We start from the raw sequence: 22,672 nt of genomic DNA, 5'->3' as shown, positions 1-22,672 counted from the left end.
GGTCAGCCTCTCCCTATAGCTCAAATCCGCCAACCCTGGCAACATCCTTGTAAATCTTTTCAGAACCCTTTCAAGTTTCACAACCTCTTTCCAATAGGAAGGAGACCAGAATTGCATGCAATATTCCAACAGTGGCCAAACCAGTGTCCTGTACAGCCGCAACATGACCTCCCAACTCTGTTCCTGTCCTGTATTGTTCTTTCTTCTCTTTGTTCTTAAGTGGGTCAATAGGGTACGGAGTAGCAGATGGAGTTTAATTTAGATAAAAAAAAGGCATTTTGATAAAACAAACAAGGGCAGAACCTATACAATTAATGGTAGGGGGCTGGGTAGTGTATGAACAGAGAGACCCAGGAGTTCAGGTACACAATTTTTGAAATTTGCATCATATCCAGATGGTGTGGTTAAGAAGGTGTTTAGCACGCTTGCCTACAGTGCTCAGGCCTTTGAGCTTGGAGTTGAGGCGTCATGTTGAAGTTGTGCAGGATGTTGATGAGGCTTCATCTGGAGTACTCTGTGCCATTCAGGCTGCTCCGCTGTAGGAAGGATATTAATATTATTAAATTGGAGAGGGTTCAGAAAATATTTATGAGCATGTTGCCAGGAATGGAAGGTTTGAGTTATAATAATAGGCTGGGACATTTTTCAGTGGACCCTGGGAGGCTGAGGGGTGACCTTATCAAAGTTTATAAAATCATAAGAGGCATAGATAAGGTGAATAGCAAGGGTCATTTCCCTAAGGTGAGGGAGTTCAAAACTCGGGGGTATGTTTTTAAGGTGAGAAGAGAAAGTTTTAGAAAGGATAGGAGGAGCAACTATTTTACACAATGAGTGGTTTGTGTGTGGAATGAAATGCCAGAGGAGGTGGTGGATGCAGTTACAGCATTTAAAAGACATTTGGATAAGTACATGAATAGGAAAAGTTTGGAGGAATATAGGCCAAATGCAGGCAACTCGGCCTAGTTTAGTTTGGAAGCATGAACATTTGCAGGGACTAGTTGGACCAAAGCGTCTGTTTCCATGCTGTATGACTCCATGACTATGTGTATTGTGTGAAGTTCTGATCTCCATGCTAGAGAAATAATATTGAAACAATTAGGAAGATGCAGTGTGGAAGAATTAGGATGTTGTTTGGTCTGAGAACTTGGTTCTTTTTGTGAAATATTTTTAAAGGGAAATAGTAAATTAAGAAAGCATGAAACCCTAGTTAGTGCAGTTAGTAGATCAAATCCAGTTAAACTCCTGTGAAGCATTTTGGGCAATTGATTCCATTAGAGATATCAACAGTTGCAAGCTGTTATGACATAGAGACTGGCATGTTAGATATGCATGGAAGGATCCTTGTGGTGCAGTGGTAGTGTCCCTACCTGGGAGCAAGCAGTTCAAATCCCACCTACTCCCAAATTGTGTAATAACATGTCTTATAGGTTGAATAAAAATACCTTGTGTAAGGAACTTTGTCCGATTTAGTCCTTCATGGTTTAGGATGACATGCTTTGTCCCTGGTTTGATAAATTCTGTAAGTTGAGTTCACGATCTACAATACATAGGGCAGGTATTTCATGGATGTTTTCCTTTTAAGTCAATCTTTAAAAACTTCCCTGATGCCATGAAATCTAGGGGCATGCTTGTCTCTGTTATGAAGACAGCCAGGTTGTGAGGGCCAGACGTCAGCTCATGACTTGAACCGGCCTGCACCTTGAAACTGCACTGAGACCTTAGTCATGGGATTGGGAATTCTGCATCAGGACCCGGCTGCCATTTCCCCACCTCCACAAACTCTGGAAACATCCAGTTCCCGTCCATGTTTAAGATCAACTCAACGGTAACAGGGAAGGGGGCAAAAGATGATGAGAGTGTAGTTCGTACGTGGAGGGCAAACAGCCTGTTTCCATCTTTCAATGTCTGCATTATTCTGTACAACAATTGAGTTTGGGCACATCTAATTGTCTAGCCATATATTCATCATTTCAAAAACATTTCCAGTATGTAAACAAGGCATTCCACTGGGAGAAAAAAGTCAGAAAATGATCTTTTATACTGTTCAATTTGCAACATCTGATAGTTTTCAAATTTAAATTATTGATTATTTCTTTTTTTAACCCTTGTATATCTATCCCATCAGCTAACTGCATATAATCTTTGCATTCTATTCAACACTATTTCAGTCTATGTTTCAAAGTTTCTCTCACACTGCTCATTCGTATCTGGGACTCACCATGACAAACTTTGATCGTTTCCTCATGAAGGCTCATTTTTATTCTCGTGGTCAAACAATGTGCATCACTTTCTGCAGACCTTCCCACCATGGGTTTAAGCAGGGCTACAGAAGAAATGCGGCATGGTGTCCACCCATTACCCTCCCACCTGATCAAATGTTCAACACAAATAATCCCACCATGAGGGACCATAAAAGATTCTGCCCAGAGTTTTTTTTAATAGGACAAAGCAGTTTTTAGATTAGATTACCTACAGTGTGGAAACAAGCCCTTTGGCCCAACAAGTCCACACCGACCCTCCAAAGAGTAACCCACTTCCCTCTGACTAATGTACCTAACACTATAGGCAGTTCACCTGACCTGCACATCTTTGGACAGTGGGAGGAAACCAGAGCACCCAGGGGAAACCCACGCAGACACAGGGAGAATGTGCAAACTCCACACAGACAGTCACTCAAGGTGGGAATTGAATCCAAGTCCCTGGTACTATGAGGCAGCAGTGCTAACCACTGAGCCACAGTGCCACCCAGTTTTGACTCATAGAATGCTTGCAGCATAGAAAGAGACCATTCAGCCATGATGCCCCTTGCTGGCTCTCCAGTAGAGCAACTGAATTAGTTCCATTCTCCCATTTTTTTCCCTGTAGCCACAATTGAATCTGACTCCACCATTCTCTCAGGCAATGCAAACCTTATTCTAACCATTTGCTATGTTAAAAAAAAAAGGTTTTCCTTATCTCGCTATGGGATTCATTGGACTCATTCCAAGAATGAGAGTCATATCAGGAAATGTTGACCAGGTTAGGCCTATGTCTGTTTGAGATTAGAAAACTGAGAGGTGATCTTATCATAACTTGCACACTCTTGAGAGGATTGGAAAGGGTGGATATTCAATGCATTTTCCCTTTGATAAGGGAAACTAAATGGAGGGAACACAGTTTAAAAAAACAGATCACCCTTTTAAAACAGAAATGGTGAGAAATGGTTCTCTCAATGGCCTGTTAGAAATGTGGAATTCTCTTCCCAGAAAGTGAGTGGGCTGGGACTTTAAATTTAAAAATGGCTGAGTTAGATGGGTTTGTGATAGACAATGGAGTTAAGAATTATTGCCTGCGGGCAGTGAAGTGAAGCTGAGACCACAATCAATCATGATTTTATTGAATGTTGGAGCAGGTTTGAAGGGCTGAATAGCCTGCTCCTGCCCTGGAATCCTCTGTTCCTTTGGGTCTCTTGCCAATCAATCTAAGTTGCATTTATGTGCATAGGACAAGAGTCAGGGATCAGATCAGATGCTCTCAACTGCCCTGCTGGGTTCAACATGGGGACCTACTTCTCCTGCCTAACAGGAAGCCCAGCTTGGCAGTCAGACTTGGCAATTACCCTGGCAGTGATTTCAGGAACCCACTGTCAGTTAAAGCAGGAAAAGTCACCCCTTGACCCTGAATGTAGCCTGCTACTAAATGAGCCACCAAAGGTCAGACTGGAGGCCTGTGACCAGTGGAGTGCAACAAGGATCGGTGCTGGGCCCTCTACTTTTTGTCATTTACATAAATGATTTGGATGTGGGCATAAGAGGTTTAGTTAGTAAGTTTGCAGATGACACCAAAATTGGAGGTGTAGTGGACAGCGAAGAAGGTTACCTCAGATTACAATGAGATCGTGATCAGGTGGGACAATGTACTGAGAAGTGACAGATGGAGTTGAATTTAGATAAATGTGAGGTGCTGCATTTTAGGAAAGCAAATCTTAGCAGGACTTATACACTTAATGATAAGGTCCTGGGGAGTGTTGCTGAACAAAGAGACCTTGGAGTGCAGATTCATAGTTCCTTGAAAATGGAGTCGCAGGTAGATAGGGTAGTGAAGAAGGTGTTTGGTATGCTTTCCTTTATTGGTATTGAGTACAGGAGTTGGGAGGTCATTTTGCGGCTGTATAGGACATTGGTTAGGCCACTGTTGGAATATTGCATGCAATTCTGGTCTCCTTCCTATCACAATGATGTTGTGAAACTTGAGAGGGTTCAGAAAAGATTTACAAGGATCTTGCCCGGGTTGGAGGATTTGAGCGATAGGGAGAGGCTGAATAAGCTAGGGCTGTTTTTCCTGGAGCTTCGGAGGCTGAGGAGTGATGTTATAGAGGTTTATGAAATCATGAGAGGCATGGATAGTGTAAATAGACAAAGTCTCTTCCCCCGGTGGGGGAGTCCAGAACTAGATGGCATAGTTTTAAGGTGAGAGGGGAAAGATATAAAAGAAACCTAAGGAGCAACTTTTTCATGCAGAGTATTGAACATGTATGGAATGAGCTGTCAGAGGAAGTGGTGGAGGCTGGTATGAATGAAATATTTAAATGGAATTTGGATGGGTATATGAATAGGAAGGGTTTGGAGAGATATGGGTTGGGTGCTGGCAGGTGGGACTAGATTGGGTTGAGATATCTGGTCAGCATGGATAGGTTGGGCCAAAAGGTCTGTTTCCATGCTGTACATCTCTATGACTCTATGACTATATGACATATCTTAATGGACAGGTATTCAAACTGAAATATCATTAAAGGACTATCTGTTAAAAAAAATAGCTGTTGACAGCCACAAGAGCAAAAAGTAAAGAATGAGGATGATGATTTACAACATTAAGTTCACTGTTTCAGAGACTGTGTACTTTTAGACTACAATGCATTCTGTATATTTTATCATGGAGCTTCTAACAGGGCAGAACTTTCAAAATGCCAAGTTGAAGTGTCTCCCTAACCTTCCCAGAGGATGGTGATCAAACACCGACTTTAGTCAGTTCTGATTTGGTGAATGTCCCAAATCTTTCCACATTTCATCAGCATAAAATTCAGTGTCATATTGTGAACACACTATACAGAATACAAAAAGCACCCATGTCATGCTTTAATCCCCAGCATTGCAGAATAAGTTATACTAAATTGTTTGTTTCATCATAAATTCTGCTTTTGTTCTTGATTTGAAGTATGTTCAACTATTTTTTTGATAAATTGGCATCTTTGGAACTTGTAATTGGTAAGGTTTCTTTAAACAACATAACTGTAGACACTGAGGAGAAAGTGAGGACTGCAGATGCTGGAAATCAGAGCTGAAAATGTGTTGCTGGAAAAGCGCAGCAGGTCAGGCAGCATCCAGGGAACAGGAGAATCGACGTTTCGGGCATAAGCCCTTCTTCAGGAATAACTGTAGACACTGTCCTGTGAATCCAAACAGATTCTGGTTAGCAGTGCTGGATCTGAAGAAAAGACCCATTCGTGAGGTACCATCACGTGTTCAAGAAATCTGGCAAGAGTTTTTGGCACCAGGAGCCCCCAGTGCCATTAACGTGGACTCCAAAAGCTATGATAAGACCACACAAAATGTAAAAGACCCAGGAAGATATGCATTTGAAGACGCTCAGGTAAGCAAATTAACTCTGAAGTGATGAAACTTAGATTGACACTAATGGGGGAAATATGCAATTATATAAGCATTATGTGTCTGGTGAAAATAATGTAAGATGTCACACTGCGAACTGATGGTTATTTTTACATTACTGGAAGCCAGTAACAACTTGCCTCTAGATGTGCCATAAAACAGAATATAAACTATTGGGCGAGCATAGTTCTGTAATCGTGACTCATTCCATTGAGTGGCAGAGTTGATGTTCACCATCTTGATTTTTTTCACATGGGGCAATCAAATGGTGAATTATGTCAAGTTGCACCTGAGATTAGGTTCCAGGCAACCCAGTCAAGAGGTATGAGAATACGTTGCCAAGCAGTCTATTTTGGCTGAAGATTGACATTTATAACTCCTCATTAAAAATTGAGAAAACAAAAAAATGATTTCTGTACAATCTGTATACCATTGAATCTTGCAGACTTACATTTACTCTTGCAAATGTACTTTACTAAGTGCAATAATTAATCACAGTAACTAAAAATCAATTATGATAAAACTGTTCATTGATATTTCACCAAATTTGTTCATCTGATCTTCTGCCCCTCAATTACATCAGCCACCTCCTTTATTTTTAGCTTGCCTTTATTTAAGCTCTCAGAGTACTAATGACACATAACCACTATTTTTTTATTTTAGCAGAAGCACAATTATCTGCATTGATGTTATTGCAAATTAGTCTGGCTTATTCATAAATTTCGAGTAGAATCTGCACCAAAGGATCTTTTCAGTTCATATAGCCAATGGTATTCCATGTCAGGCATTCAGTGCCAAGACGTCTCCGGTCAGATATAGTACAGCTAGAGGCAGGAGAGAGCTCAATAGTTAGATTGTACTATAACATGAAAACATACTTTAGGCGCACTTCCACAATGTAGCCTGCTGATGTTTACAGTTGACGACTTTTTCTTTTAGGAGCACATTTACAAACTGATGAAAAGTGATTCTTACCCTCGTTTCATACGTTCCAGTGCCTACCAGGAGCTACTCCAGGCAAAGAAAAAGGTACTTATGGAGAGTTGTCTTTTCTTTGTACCTTAGTCAGCAAGCCTTAAATGATCTGCTAGAGATATGGGACGAATGGTAGGTATTAGAGCAAAAAAAAGGCAACAAAAATCACTTTTTCATCTTTTGAACTGAATTTATCACACATATCTTCAGCTTGTAATTAATTTACATTGATGGATTATTTTATTTTATTGATTTAAATGGCATTGCATTTGATTGCAATGTGTTTATAGGTTTTTGCTGCTAATTATGTAATAGCTAATTTCATAGTTTTAAAATTATGCTGATTTTATTTTCATTATCCAATAAAGCATATATCAAAGAACAAGAACAAAGCACAAAGAAACAAGCCCTTCGGCACCCCCAAGCCCGCATCAATCCAGATCTCTATCTAAACCTGTCACCTATTTTCTAAGGATCTGTATCTTTCTGCTCCCTACCCATTCATGCATCTGTCTAGATACATCATAAATGGCACTTTCATGCCAGCCTCTACTACCGCCACTGATAATGTGTTCCAGGCACTCACCACCCTCTGCGTAAAGAACTTTCCATGCATATCTCCCTTAAATTCCTCCCCTCTCACCTTGCACTCGTGACCCCTAGTAACTGAGTCCCCCAACCTGTCTATACTACTCATGATTTTGTAGACCTCAGTCAGGTCCCCCCCTCAACCTCTGTCTTTCTAATGAAAATAATCCTAATCTACTCAACTTTTTTTCATAGCTAGTGCCCTCCATACCAGGCAACATCCTGGTGAACCTCCTCTGCAGCCTTTCCAAAGCATCCACATCCTTTTGATAATGTGATGATCAGAACTGTGCACAGTATTCCAAATGCGGCTGAACCAAAATCCTATACAACTGTAACATGACTTGCCAACTCTTGTACTCAATACCCTGTATGCCTTCATGACCACTCTATCGATCTGCATTGCCACCTTCAAGATACAATGGACCTGAACACCCAGTTCATCAACAACAGATATCTTTAGCAATGTATAAGTTTTCTGTCTTAAGCATTTGACCTTATTCACTGAGAACCTACATTGTAGCCCAACTTGCCAAGTAGTTTCATCACTGGATGCATCTACAAATCTCCCACTCTATCCCTGTTAGTGGACAAGGCTGATTAATGGGAGAGTGAGTTTTGTAAAACATGCCTTGCAAAATTGACTTTTAAAGAATCTAAATCAGATCTCAGAAGCATGAGTTTAACAAATTTTGACTTGACACATTTTTCATGTACATAGTCATTGGTCAGATCCAAAGGTTTTACATCTTAGATATGTTACTCTTTTGATTTCAAGGGGCACAGAGTTTTAGATTAGATTAGATTACATTACAGTGTGGAAACAGGCCCTTCGGCCCAACAAGTCCACACCGACCCGCCGAAGCGCAACCCACCCATACCCCTACATTTACCCCTTACCTAACACTACGGGCAATTTAGCATGGCCAATTCACCTGACCTGCACATCTTTGGACTGTGGGAGGAAACCGGAGCACCCGGAGGAAACCCACGCAGACACGGGGAGAACGTGCAAACTCCACAGAGTCAGTCGCCTGAGGCGGGAATTGAACCCGGGTCTCTGGCACTGTGAGGCAGCAGTGCTAACCACTGTGCCACCGTGCCGCCCATGTGCCACCGTGCCACTAATTCTGGATGCTATACATATGTAGAAGTTATAACACAAAAAACAACTTATTTGAGGCAACCAGTCTGTGTCAGTGTCTGCCCTCCATGCATGTACATAGTTGTAGTACACACTGTTCCCATGCTACTTTTCCTTCATCCCCCTCTCCAAATCAATCTTGAAATGTTGACATAATTTCAAGTGTTATTAGTTGATGGAGAAGCTAGGTCCTCACAATTCTCTGTGAAAGTAGGTTTCTTCCATCCTCTGTTCTAATTGTCTTTTGTTTAGTCATGTATCTGTGACTACCACTAATTCTTGGCCCTCAAGTTCTGGAAGCTGTTTGCTTCAATTCTGTCCCATTCTTCCAACATTATGGATACATGTATCACATCCCATAAACTGTGCTCTTATGGCTAAATATTCAATTTTATTTTACTGTTTCTTCTTTTTCATATTTCTGCATTATAGGCAACATCTTACTAGTCTGCATTGTGCTCTGTCTAAGTCCTCCAAAGAGAAGCACCTAATACTAGTACAGTACTGTGACAGAAATGTTATAAAACTTTAATACTAACTTATGATTAGCACTTGCCTTTTATATTCTATACTTCCTGAAATCAAACCTAGACTTCTAATAGTTGTTTTTTTTAAAATGGTACTTTCATCCTAATATGGTACTATTAATATTCTATAATGGTTAGCAGTGGAAAGTAGAATATCAGAGAGTGTATCTCAGGAAATTGGAAGTATTCAAACTGTTATTTTGTCTGTATCAATTTTAATGGACAGAAAGTCATGAGTGTGATTTCCCAAGATGAATTCCCAATAAGACCAATCTACTCTGAGCGCACCCAGTTCATCGAATTAACCATTAGGTGTCGTGATGTGGTAAAAGTGTTCATAAAAAATTCTTCTGATGTTTTTGCAGAAAATGTAAACATGTTCATTTAGAATATGTCCATGATTGATTGCATTAAAAATAGCAAACAGAGGAACTTCTTGCAAAATCATCTGCAAAATCACAAGCGTTACCAACTAGAAGGTTTTTGTAGTGCAAAAATCTATTAATGAATGCAGCGGGTCCCAATCTTGCCTCGGCTGGATAGTTCAGTTGGAATGGGGATATATTTGAAAATCAAAAAAATTCAAAGAAATGGCAATCCTGTGGGAATTCCAGAGTGCTGAAAGAAGGCGTTTGCAATGCTGAGTGAAGGGGGTGGATTCTGTGTTCCTGGGGCAGGTGCACAATTCTAAGGTCTTAACTAGTTGGGAATACTCTTTTCTTTTCTCTCTATATATTATGTAAGGTAGTCTAGTTCTCTCTCTCTCTATCTTTCTCCTCTCTCACTCTCTCTCTCCCCCTCTCTCTCTCCCCCTCTCTCTCTCTCTCTTTGCTTTCCCCTGCTGTTGCTTTCCCACTTAGTAAAACACTTTTATCCTATGGTTTTTGGTCATTTCACGTTTCTGCTTTGTGATGTACTCATATAGCTTGAAAGGCTAGCAAAAGATTCATAGCTCCCACCCTAATCACTGGCACCAATGATATTTTGATCTGCAATGACAGAAGAGATTGTTGGTGCCAACAAAAATGCAGATCAATTCATTCTTGAGTTGAGATGCCGCACTTCTGAATTTCTTGGACATTATTTCAGATATATCAATTCTTTGCCTCATTTATGGATAATGGAAGCAAGCATCTGTCAACTCTGAGACCTTATGTCTGGAGCATAAACTGTAGCAATGAGCAAGACTCTATCTGAACTAAACAGAATGGTACCATGAGACAGCTTCTTTTCAAGTCCATAAATGTGATATAAAATTTTGTGTAGGATGTTTGAATCTGGCCAAACTAGGCTAAATTAAGCAAGTTTAGTGGCAGATGTCAAAATGGATGACAGCAGAGAAAATTTGTTCATAAGTTTTCAGTTTTCTACAATGGGGAAAATAGCTCTCACTTACCAATATCCAAAACATAATATGGCAACAACTGAACACAGACCCGATCATTTACGAAGCCAGGAGAATTCCTGAAACTTCAGTTTCGAACCTTGCTGGTGCCCTGTTGTGTTTGATATCAATGCCGGTGTGACTTGAATCAGAAGTGTATTTGTGACTGTAACATCATGGTCATGTTTTGTTAGCATCTCTGTTTGAGTTCATCTGAGATTTAATATTTACCCTTGTAAATCTGTAAACAATTGGAGGTAGTACAATTAATGGTAGTGGTTTGCAATGCAGAGTAATGCCAACAGCATGGGTTCAATTTCTAGTTCAGCTGAGGTTATCATGAAGGTCCCATCTTCTCAATCTCACCACTCGCCTGAGGCATGGTGACCCTCAGGTTTAACCACCACCAGTACCTCTCTATAATAAGAAAGCAGCCTTGTGGTCAGCCAGGACTATGGCAACGTTACCTTGCCTTTTGTAGCAGATTTGTGCTAATGTAGCATGTAGCATATTCTTACATGTTTACTGCTTCATAGTTCAACTTCATTTCATTATCCTCACCAATATGTCCTATGTTGTTAATCATAGCTGGCAGTCCTGCCCTGATTCTTGGTTTCTTCCCAGCTGTTGCTGCAGCCTATCATTTCCTATTCATTCAGCATTTATGTTTCCTTTGTTAGTATTGTCTTTATGTTCCTGTATGTTCATGAGAATAGAGAATGATTGAGGATCATTTTGAGAAAAATACTCACAATATCTCAAATTGATATTTGACTCTGAGTGAAAACTTCACATAGCATACCCAATCAGGAAAGTTTTTGTCATACTTTATACAGATTCACAAACCACAGCAGAAATGAGAAAGTGCTCAATTTCAATTTCATATTTATTCCTTTAATCATATTGTGTTGCTTACTTTATGTAGAGAGCATTTTGAAGGTCTTTGTACATTCCTTCTCATCTTGGATTCGCTACGAAGAGAGCATGATTTTTGCGTGGGTGAAATGAGAGTCGAGATTGTCAACCCTAATGGACTTAAATATGAATCATTAATTACCCCCAAGTATTCAGTACCTTTGACACATGCTGGCTAATTTCTTTTATTCTCTCTCATCCCAAGTTACTTGAGGTCTTAATGCTTTCGCTGATCATATACAGTCCTCAGAGTTGTTTCAGTGGGCTGAGATTTCATCAAGCAATGTATGCAAAGCTTTCTTGTTCTGCGTGGTTGTCATTTTGGTGATATCATTTCAGAAACCAAAATTTTACCAATAACGCATCCTCAACTTTGCTTTCTCCTTGTTCACAGAAAAGTATGAACTTCTTTTGAAGGATGTTCATAAAGGTAATATAAAAGAACAACGGCTTTTTTATTGTCCTTGTTTAATGTCAGCTGTAACATTTTTGTGGTGTCCTTAATGTTTGAAATTATTGACGAGACTGTTGCAAGTAATTCATATTTACACACTCCCGTATTCAGTGCATTTACTATCATCACTTGAACACTAGTTGTTTACCTCCCAGCAACATTTTTCACATGGCACAGGGGACAATTAACTGATTCCAGAAGCTTCAAATAAGTCCAACCATGTCAGGGATGTTTCATATTGTCTTTGAAACTGATACAAGAGGGCAAATCTTGTTACAATTGGGGTGGCATAAAATATTTCCAGTTTGAATGATCATGGACTATCACCATATCAAGATTCGTTACTTAGAGTGTTGGCACAGCAGCAAGTCCCCTGCAAATTGTTTCACTACTTCTTTCAGACTAAATTCTTGCTCGCTTTACATTTAATTTTTCAAAGTCCATTAATCCTTGTATTGCTATTTTCCATCTATTTTCCTCTTCTTTCAGACAGAATGTTTAAAAGTTCTTCTCCCTGTGAGCATTTTATGCTGCCCAGTTGATAGACAGGGGCAAATATAGCTCAGCTGAACTCAATCTCCATCATCATCACTCAATTTTCAGTGAACATGTTCCCTCTGCACATAAAGGATTATGATTTCCAATCATCCAATTCTTACCTAGCTTCTCAATCAATGAAAAAAAGCAAATAAACAGCAAATGTTAACCATGCTTGAGATTCACATAGCAGTTCCAAAACTAAAGCAAACAAGTCCTTTTCATTGTACTTTGTAAAATTATGCTTTTTCTCTACCATTGGTTTTTTTAGATTAGATTAGATTCCCTACAGTATGGAAACGGGCCCTTTGGCCCAACAAGTTCACACCGACCCTCCGAAGAGTAATCCACCTAAACCCATTCCCCTAACCTATATTAACTCCTGCCAGACCTCACGCAATGGGCAATTTAGCATGGCCATTCACCTAACCTGCACCTCTTTGTATTGTGGGAGGAAACCAGAGCACCCGGAGGAAACCCATACAGACACAGGGAGAACGTGCAAACGCCACACAGACAGTCACAGAGGTAGGAATCGAACCCGGGTCCCTGGCACTGTGAGGCAGCAGTGCTAACCCATGTTCATTTTATTTAATTGATCTACCTTGCACCTTTTTCCTCCTTTTATTTATTGTCCATTTGGATAAATTTTATTTTCTATTCTTTCAGCTTAATTGGTTTCCCTGTCTGTCCTGTTATGCCTGTGTCATACCTGATATATTTTGCCATCTCCCTTTATTCCAGTTACCACACCAATTTACCTGGAAGTGATTGTGCATTCCAGCAGTCATCAGAACCCTGGAGAGAAGCTATTCTGTGTCTCCTAGACAATCACAAAATGCAGTTTGCTTTGTGTTGAGAATCATATAATTCCTCTTTTGCAGCCCTTAGTAGAGTAACAAATTAACAAGCAACTTATAATTGTGATGGAATATCCGTACAGTCTTAATCAAAGGCAGTAAAGAAAATGTAGGCAATTCAATGAAGTATGAGGAATCTAAAAGGAATCCTCTGCAGCTGGTGCTTGTATTTTCTTCCAATCTACTTACAGAGTCAATATGCTGCAGATTCTATAGCTTATAGTTTTGCTTAGACAAAATACATCATTCTGCTTGTTTTTGCCTTAATCACTTACATCTGTAATTCCTTTGTCGCTTTATGCCAGTTTCAGAATTTCTAGTTTGCGGGCTCCAGCCGGCTTCTCTTTACCACGGACATCCCTTTACATGTCCATCCCCCATCAGGGTGGTCTCAAGACTCTCTGCTTCTTCCTGGAGAAAAAGTCTGAACTGTCCCAATCCACCACCACCCTCCTCCGTCTGGCCGAGCTCGTCCTTACTCTGAATAACTTTTCACATGTGGACTTGTTATCACATGGGTCCCAGTTATACCTGTCTCTTTGTGGGGTACTTGACACATTCTTTGTTCTAATCCTATTCCGGCCCTCACTCACAGCTCTTTCTCTGGTATATGGATGACATCATTGGTGCTGATTCCCTCTCTCATCCGGAATTGGAAAAGTTTATCAATTTCACTTCCAATTTCCACCCCGCTCTCATTTTCACCTGGTCCATCTCTGGCTCCTTCCTTCCCTTCCATTTCTGGGTGTAGACCATCCACCAATATCCACTACTAATTGACTCCCACAGTTACCCTCTTCCTGGAAAGACTCTGTTCCGTTCTCCAAGTTCCTCCATCTCTGATGCACCTGTTCTGATGATGCCAACTTCGACAAGGGAGCCTCCGAAATGTCCACCTTCTTCCTCAACCGAGGATTCTCTCGCACCAGTAATTCCCGGTAGTTGACAGGGCCCTCAACCAGGACTGAGCATCTCCTGTACTTCAGCCCTCACCCCTTCTATTCACTCCCACTCCTTTTTCACTTCCAGTGCCCCCAAACAGACCCATGCACATTTCCCTGCAAATGCAAAGGGTGTAACCACTGCCTGTTTACTTCTACTCTGCTTAGTATCCAAAGGCCCAAACACATCTTCCAGGTGAAGCAGCATTTTATCTGAACTTCACTCAATCTAGTCACTGCATTCACTGCTCTCAATGTGGTCTCCTCTACATGGGGAAACAAAGTGTGGACTGAGTGACCACTTCAAAGAACACCTACATTCTGCCCACAAGAAAGACCCTGAGCTTCCAGTTGCCCACCATGTCAACACACCACCTTGTTCCCTGTTCCCTTGTTCTCTGTCTCAGGCTTGCTGCAGTGTTCCAGGGAAGTTCAGCGTAAACTGGGAGAACACACTTCATTTTCCGCTTAGGAACTCTACAGGCTTTTGGACTCAATATTGAGTTCACCAATTTTAGGGTTTGAGGTACCTTCTCCCATATCCTTACTGCAACCCTCACACACCAGGCCTTGTTATCACATGATCTGCTATGACTCACCACTCCTTGTTAGCCACTAACAATCCCCATTAGCAGGTATTCATTCTTCTAGGCTGACCATTATTCACTTCTTTGTCTGTCCAACTGTTCTCTTTCTTGGAGCTGTATCTCCATCTATAATTTACTCTTTGCCCCCCACCCTACCGTATCTTCTACATAAAAAACAAACCTTTCCTAGCTACCATCAGTTCTGAAGAAGGGTCACTGGACCTGAAACATTAACTCTGATTTCTCTCCACAGATGCTGCCAGATCTGCTGAGCTTTTCCATCAATTTCTGTTTTTGTTTCTGATTTCCAGCATCCACAGTTCTTTTAGTTTTGCGACAGGATGTGTTGTTTAATACAGTCTGGAGGTTATTGAGATGGACAGCTCACATACTTGCTAACACACTAGCACTGGAACCCATGCTCTTTGTGTTAAGTTTCTGTAAAGGTTACAACACTATGTGAGCTTTTACTTCAAGACAAAGGTAGGAAATGGATAAACCAGAGGAGCATTACAAACATAAATAATAGGCCATTGGAGATGGAATCCTCATAAAGCAAAAATTAACAAGTTATAGTGTCAGTATTTTTACATCAATATTTTTCCTTCATTTAATTTTATCCTTTCAAATTCCCTAATTTTCTTTGCCACCTTATGATGCATTGTTTTCTTATTTCTAAAGCCCATGTTTTCCCTGTGCATTGACATTATTGCTACTTGCATAGAAACCATAGAAATATAGATCATAGAAATATAGCTTTCAATCATTTTGAAAATTACACTTTGTGGATTTACACAAAATCATTGACAGAGATATGTTATATTTGAGACAGATGCAGTTCCTTTTCTGTTTGTACTGTGTAGATCTAACTTTGAAAATGGTTTTGGTTCTAAGCGTACAGCTTTAGTATCAAAATGATATCCACTCTGTTTCTGCTCATTTTCTGGTGATGTAGATTGGCATCATGTTGACAGTATTGTTGTGGACGCTAGAAGCTATTCACTCCAGTAAGCAAACTGTGATGTCAATCAGCATTAGGGCTAATTTTAAGCTTGCACTGCCACTTTAAACCTTGCTGCTCCAGTATGTACATAGTTGAACTTGAAGTGAAATGCATCCTGTGCCCACCACTGCTAGCGGTAATGAGTGTACAGGCAGTATGCAAGCAGGTTCAGCACAGCATCCTCATGAAGCTATCCTGAAAGCACTCTGCTGTCCACTACACCAAACCAGAGAATATCTGCTTCATGCTCAGGACCACTTGCTCCACACCTGGCTCATGAGACCCCTCTGTAACCCAACAATATATGGTCAACATACCCAAGCCATGCTGCCATGGGAAATATGATTGAGCAGACAATTGAGTTGCTGAATCAAAGGTTCCACCTATCTCCACTAATCCGGAGGTGCTTTTCCAATACTTACCAGCAGAATTGTCCCAATTTGTGTTGGTTTGCTGCGTCATCCATAACCAGGCCATCATGACAGTACAACCTTTGCATTTATAGATTTGGTGACCACCTCAGATACACAGGTAGTGGTTGAGATGCAGGAGGAGGGGAGAAATCAGTTGGCATATCCATGTTCTAGAGTGCTGCCTATAGTACACATAATTCCACTCAGTTCCAATGAATGCAATCTCAGAACTTGATCATCAAAGATCCCACTGTGTAACATTCCATGAGTCACTGTCATCACACTGTGTGTGCAGATACTTTCCAGAAATAGAAGCCACCACAAAACAACCCCTTGTTTCAATCAACTTCCTTTTATAAATTATCTGTAGTGTTTCAATATTTCAAATGTGACTGCACTTCAAAAGATAAAGAAGCTTGAACACACGCACCAACAGTTTCAAGAACAGCTTCTTCCCTGCCGTTATTAGACTCCTGAATGGACCTCTCTAATTTCAAATAATGGTGGAAGTCACACGACACCAGGTTATAGTTCAAGAGGTTTATTTGAAATTACAAGCTTTCAGAATGCAGCCCCTTCATCAGGTGGCGTCACCTGTTAGATTATAACCTTATCCATCCCAGTCCAACACCAACCCCTCCACATCAAATAACATTGACCTTGCTAATGTTGATCTTGCTTTGTGTACCTCCTGTGCAGCTGTATCCTTGTATTTCTCAATCTGTCTAAGCAACCTATGATCTATATGTCCCTGTTTGCTATAATATGCCTGCACTGCATGCAAAACAAAACTTTTCATTGTTCTTAGGTACAAGTGACAACAATAAATCAAATCAATTCAATTCAAAAAAGTAGCTACTTGCTGATAATGTGCTTTGAGACATCTGGTGGATGTGAAATATTCCTTCTTTTCATTTGGCTTTCATTTCCCCAACTTTGATATCAGAATGAATTACTTTCATGATATCCAGTTATAGTTTTGGAAGTACATATAAACTCGACATTTGATTGTATCAATGTTTCATAAAATGTATGCATTTAATTAAATATTACAAGTGTAATTGCAAAATGGCATATATGATGACAATTTTCACTTTCTGAGCTGCTTCACTCTTCTTTTAGTCATCAATATTTTTTCTCTCCTTGAGTGGAAGTTAACATAGCACAGAATATCATTACAAATCTGTCATTTGCAGCAAAACTGATTTGAAAGTCATAAATTGGGTAATTATAATCTAAATTAAATAGTTTATTGTAATAACAGTTGCACTGTAGCTTTTCGCATATCTATCTGACAGGTTTCCTATTTTCCAACTCTGGTGCACACAGATATACTCCGTAGGGAATGCTTATGGAAATAATAGGACCACAAATGTCATAGAGTCATAGAGATGTACAGCACAGAAACAGACCCTTCGGTCCAACTTGTCCATGCAAATCAGGTATCCCAACCCAGTCTAGTCCCACCTGCCAGCACCCGGCCCATATCCCTCCAAACCCTTCCTATTCGTAAACCCATCCAAATGCCTTTTAAATGTTGCAATTGTACTTATACTCCACCACTTCCTCTGGCAACTCATTCCATACATGTACCATCCTCTGCATGAAAAAGTTGCCCCTTAGGTCTCTTTTATATCTTTCCCCTCTCACCCTAAAACTATGCCTTCTAGTTCGGGACACCCCCACCCCAGGGAAAAGACTTTGTCTATTTATCCTATCCATGCCCCTCATAATTTTGTAAACCTCTATACGGTCACCCCTCAGCTCCCGGCGCTGCAAGGAAAACAGCCCCAGCCTGTTCAGCTTCTCCCTGTAGCTCAAATTCTCCAACCCTGGCAATATCCTTGTAAATCTTTTCAGAACCCTTTCATGTTTCACAACATCTTTCCTATAGGAAGGAGACCAGAATTGCACGCAATATTCCAACAGTGGCCTAACCAATGTCCTGTCCAGCTGCAACATGACCTCCCAACACCTGTACTCAATACTCTGACCAATAAAGGAAAGCATACCAACGCCTTCTTCACTATCCTATCTATCTGCGACTCCACTTTCAAGGAGCTATGAACCTGCACTCCAAGGTCTCTTTGTTGAGCAACACTCCCTAGGACCTTACCATTAAGTGTATAAGTCCTGCTAAGATTTGCTTTCCCAAATGCAGCACCTCACATTTATCTAAATTAAACTTCTCAGTCCATTGGTCCATCTGATCAAGATCCCGTTGTAATCTGAAGTAACCTTCTTTGCTGTCCACTACATCTCCAATTTTGGTGTCAACTGCAAACTTACTAACTATATGCTCACATCCAAATCACTTATACAAATGATGAAAAGTAGTGGACCCAGCACTTTGATCCTTGTGGCACTCCGCTGGTCACAGGCCTCCATTCTGAAAAACAATCATCCACCACCACCCTCTGTCTTCTACCTTTGAGCCAGTTCTGTATGCAAATAGCTAGTTCTCCCTGTATTCCATGAGATCTAACCTTGCTAACCAGTCTCCCATGGGGAACCATGTCGAATGCCTTACTGAAGTCCATATACATCACATCTACCGCTCTGCCCTCATCAATCTTCTTTGTTACTTCTTCAAAAAACTCAATCAAGTTTGTGAGACATGATTTCCCATGCACAAAGCCATATTGACTATCCCTAATCAGTCCTTGCCTTTCCAAATACATGTGCATCCTGTCCCTCAGGTTTCCCTCCACCAACTGCCTCACAGCGCCAGAGACCCGGGTTCAATTCCCACCTCAGGCAACTGTCTGTGTGGAGTTTGCACATTCTCCCCGTGTTTACATGGGTTTCCTCCGGGTGCTCCGGTTTCCTCCCACAGTCCAAAAAATGTGCAGGTTAGGTGAATTGGCCATGCTAAATTGCCCGTAGTGTTAGGTGAAGGGGTAAATGTAGGGGAATGGGTCTGGGTGGGTTGCTCTTTGGAGGGTCGGGGTGGACTTGTTGGGCCGAAGGGCCTGATTCCACACTGTAAGTAATCTAATCTAATCTAATCTAAAACGTGCCCACCACCGACGTCAGGTTTACTGATCTATAGTTCCCTGCCTTGTCCTTACCACCTTTCTTAAGCCATCTTTATGCTGTCATAATGCTTTGGAAAATTGGATGTTGCATTTGCTCCTCGCTAAGCACAAGAAACATTTAATCCTGTTTTATAAATGACTTTCATATCTAAGATGGATTTGGCCCATACAGTGCAAATGTTGGCCCAGATTTTGTATTTGTCGTAACCAGAAAACTATCAGCATTAACCATTGCTAATTTGTGAAACTAACAGTGATTTACAGATTCTGCAAATGCATACTTCAACATGAAAATCCAGGGATTGATGGCTGGGATTCCCTGCTGCTTACCGGGGTGCACTGCTTAAGACCTCAGTGTTGGAAATCACTTTAAAATTGTAGAATCGACATGAGCTTCCACTTCCGAAGTTCTTTCTCACAGTTAAAACCCTTGAAAAGATGGCACTGTTTTTAGTGGAATATTCTTAATATTAAACTAAGTCACAATTCTCCACCTTCCATTCACATCCATAATTAAAAATTCCATAGAGCTGTAAAATAGCTTCTCTTTTAAAGTTGCTTGCATTTCAAATGCTACCTTAGTGACATTAGCTCAATCTTCAATTCATTTTATATAAAATTATAAAGAAAGAATTGTAACTATAATGGCGAATCCTGTTTGCTATCCATGGGGACTCTTCAGTTTGGTTGGCTGTTTAAACTGCTGGTTAGACATCACTGTGGCTGGATCCTTTAATCACTGTTTTTGGATTCTTTGATAGATGCCATTAGCATTAAATTAACAGCACTAAGTATGTAGTCAATGCCAAAAAGCTTGTTAGATCTTTAGGGCAGCTTTCTTTAAGGTCAACAAAGTGTGTAGTTACTTCACTGTGCACAAAATCTGGACCATTGTACTGTGGCGGCAATTAATTTTATTAAGGATGTTTTTGATAAATAGGTCATTTTTTTACTGAATTTCTTTTGTCCCTGGCCATATTTCAAAAATCATTCTCAGGAAAGCTATAGAGTCCACAAATAACAAATGATATAAATCATACTAAACACCAGTTCCTGCTGCAATGTTGGAGATGCCACGATAAATTACATATTCCTACCTATAAGAAACACAGTCAGTAAACTCTCCTAAGTTGTTGGTGATTTTTATGAATGTGTACTGCTGAATAGTAGGGAGAGTGACAGGACATTTTCGTAATCAGTCATCATGCTTGAAAAGTGCAGGAACACAAGACATCATAGACCAAGAACTAGAGTTGGTATTAATGTTATTCTTACTCACTTGTATATGTAGAGCCTTGTAGTGTGGTGGGAAGTATTTAAGGCAAGTATAGATTCTCTTATTGGTTCAGAGTCCCATTGTACTTCTGATTTCCTGTTCCGTAGCATGGAGATGTTCCAGACAGAAAGCACACAAAGAGTATACCACCATGCATTTTCTGATAAAATGCACAGTGGCTCAGGGGTGGCATGGTGGCTCAGTGGTTAGCACTGCTGCCTCACAGCACCAGGGTCCCAGGTTCGATTCCAGTCTTGGGTGAAAGTCTGTGTGGAGTTTGCACATTCTCTCTGTGTGGGTGTGCTCCAGTTTCCTCCCACAGTCCAAAGTGTGCAGGTCAGGTGAATTGGTCATGCTAAATTGCCCATAGCATTCATTCAGAGGGAAATGGGTCTGGGTTGGTTACTCTTCGGAGGATTGGTTGGGCCAAAGGGCCTGTTTCCACACTGTAGGGAATCTAATCATAATGTAAATATTTGCTTACTATGCAGAAATATTACATTCTTAAGTTTTATCAAGAAAATTATGCACATTTCAAGAGGATTTGGAATTATTCATTATTAAGATGGAGAGGAGTATTTGTGAAAAGCAGAAATAGGAGAGTGAAATACCCTTTATGCAACTGTAAATGTTAGCATTTATTATTCTGTTGTCATATGTGTCTTTCATGTATGTCATGGGTAGTAGTTATGGTAATGTATTCAGTGGTAAATTGGTCTATATGTTTTTATTTTGGAATTATTTTTCTGGAAGCAAATGGGTGTCAAAGACTGTGTCCTGTTTCTATAACTGTCTTTTGCCTTTCTTGTCTTTCTTGTGCAGGGGAAGTCACTTACATCGAAGAGGCTGACGAGTTTGGTGCAGTCGTATTGATATATTCACTTCAGCTGATGAGCGGGCCAGTTCAATCGTTCAAAGCTATAAATCGCTATTTATCCTAAACCCAGAGGACATTGTACCATTCTTTGCATGAATGAGGATCTGAGTGAGTGAGTGAGTGAGCGTGTATGTGTGTGTGTATAAAAAGACAGTGCAAACATGGGTGGAGACAGTGGGGAGAGAGGATCGTTCCATATGTTTTCATGTTTACTTCATCAGTCAAGCTTTCATGTGCTGAATCTCCCACTGATAAGTAAAAAAACCATCATAAAAATTGAAGCTGTAGCTCAGAAGATCATTGAGTGGTTGTGACCGAAATTTTAGAAAAGTTTAAAATGTAAAAAGAATGAAATGACCCTCAATCCATTATTAAGTTGGACCACAGGAAACCACAAACACAGAAAGGTTCCATGACAAGGGTTTATTAGTGCATCCTTGTCAGACCTATTCTGTGCTCTCACTTTAGTGTTCTTACTGTGTTATTTTTATGCAATGTTGAAGTCAGTATTTATTCCAAATTTATTAAAACCTTTCCATTTCTCTTTATTTTTTAAGTTGATTTATTTTGACATTTTTTGTACTAAAGGTTATTCACTACATGTCATGATCTGCTATTATTTCACCAGAAGAGAACCATTGTTTTAACGAAATTAATGAAGTTTCGATTCTTAAAATGGAAAGCTGATACATGACATCTCAATCACATGGCTAGTCAGTTTTGCTCTAATGATATATAAGAATAGCTTAGCATCCTAGATATTTTGTAAATGACAGTTTTATTTCTCTATATCTAAGCAAGGCAAAATAAAAATTGATGTAATGAGTTTAATGCAGCTCAGAGATTTTTATTTATTTTTCTTTTATAGGGAAATTTATGTGCGTTGCAGATGATATTGATAAGAAATTATACTTTTTAAAATAGAGTTGTGACAATCATTTGGAATGGTTCTCAAATGAATGTTAGCTTTTTGAAAGGATAGTTCTTTCACATGTACTTCCAAATTCCACATTCTAAGTGGGAAGAATAGTCAATGGTCAACTCAAGACAATCTAGGATAGAAGCCTAGACGGTTCCTACTGTTCAAGGGAAATGGTATCAGTGACCTCCAGAAATTCTTTGTGGGTAATGGTTACATTGTTTCTTAAAATACCCAAATTTTTAAGCTTGAAAGGAAATTTTTCCCACTATTAATTATCCCTCCGTTGCTGTCCCATCCTAGATATAATCTGACTTCCAAACAGAAAGAGCAAAAAGTGAAGAATACCCAACCATTTCTGTGCAGCTGACAGCAAAAATCACTCTGTAACCCAAATGACTGAACTTTGAATGAACACCTCCAACTCTGCAATAAATTGAAGATGCATCCATGAGTTACTAGTAAAGGATTAGAAACCCCCACATTGACATGAAACAAGAGATGGTAAATGTACCTGATGTTTTCAAGAGAAAAGTTGTTTCTTTTTCCCAGGTGAAAAAAAAATTCTGAGTCATTTAAGTAACACAAC

General features: G+C 40.1%; 1 protein-coding gene across 3 annotated transcripts in view; it reads left to right on the top strand.

Annotated features, from left to right (window-relative positions):
- The window catches only part of LOC122552701 (regulator of G protein signaling 7), a 460,227-nt gene extending 438,232 nt beyond the window's left edge, over positions 1-21,995 (top strand). For 2 of the 3 annotated variants that reach the window (XM_043695581.2, XM_043695583.2), the window contains exons 15-17: positions 5,442-5,628; positions 6,585-6,674; positions 21,110-21,995. In XM_043695581.2, the coding sequence (XP_043551516.1) occupies positions 5,442-5,628; positions 6,585-6,674; positions 21,110-21,160 (328 nt within the window). In that variant the 3' untranslated portion in view covers positions 21,161-21,995. Of the gene's footprint in view, positions 1-5,441; positions 5,629-6,584; positions 6,675-11,572; positions 11,609-21,109 lie in introns of all 3 variants that reach the window. The other variant, XM_043695584.2, reaches the window with a different exon arrangement.
- Positions 21,996-22,672: the final 677 nt, after the last annotated feature.

The sequence above is a fragment of the Chiloscyllium plagiosum genome, unplaced genomic scaffold (assembly GCF_037043375.1).
Source record: "Chiloscyllium plagiosum isolate Xiang-an unplaced genomic scaffold, Cpla_swu_hap1 HiC_scaffold_10, whole genome shotgun sequence".
Taxonomy (NCBI): Eukaryota; Metazoa; Chordata; class Chondrichthyes; order Orectolobiformes; family Hemiscylliidae; genus Chiloscyllium; species Chiloscyllium plagiosum.
The sequence above is the reverse complement of the archived record's forward strand: the minus strand, read 5'-3'. Positions and strand labels throughout refer to the sequence as shown.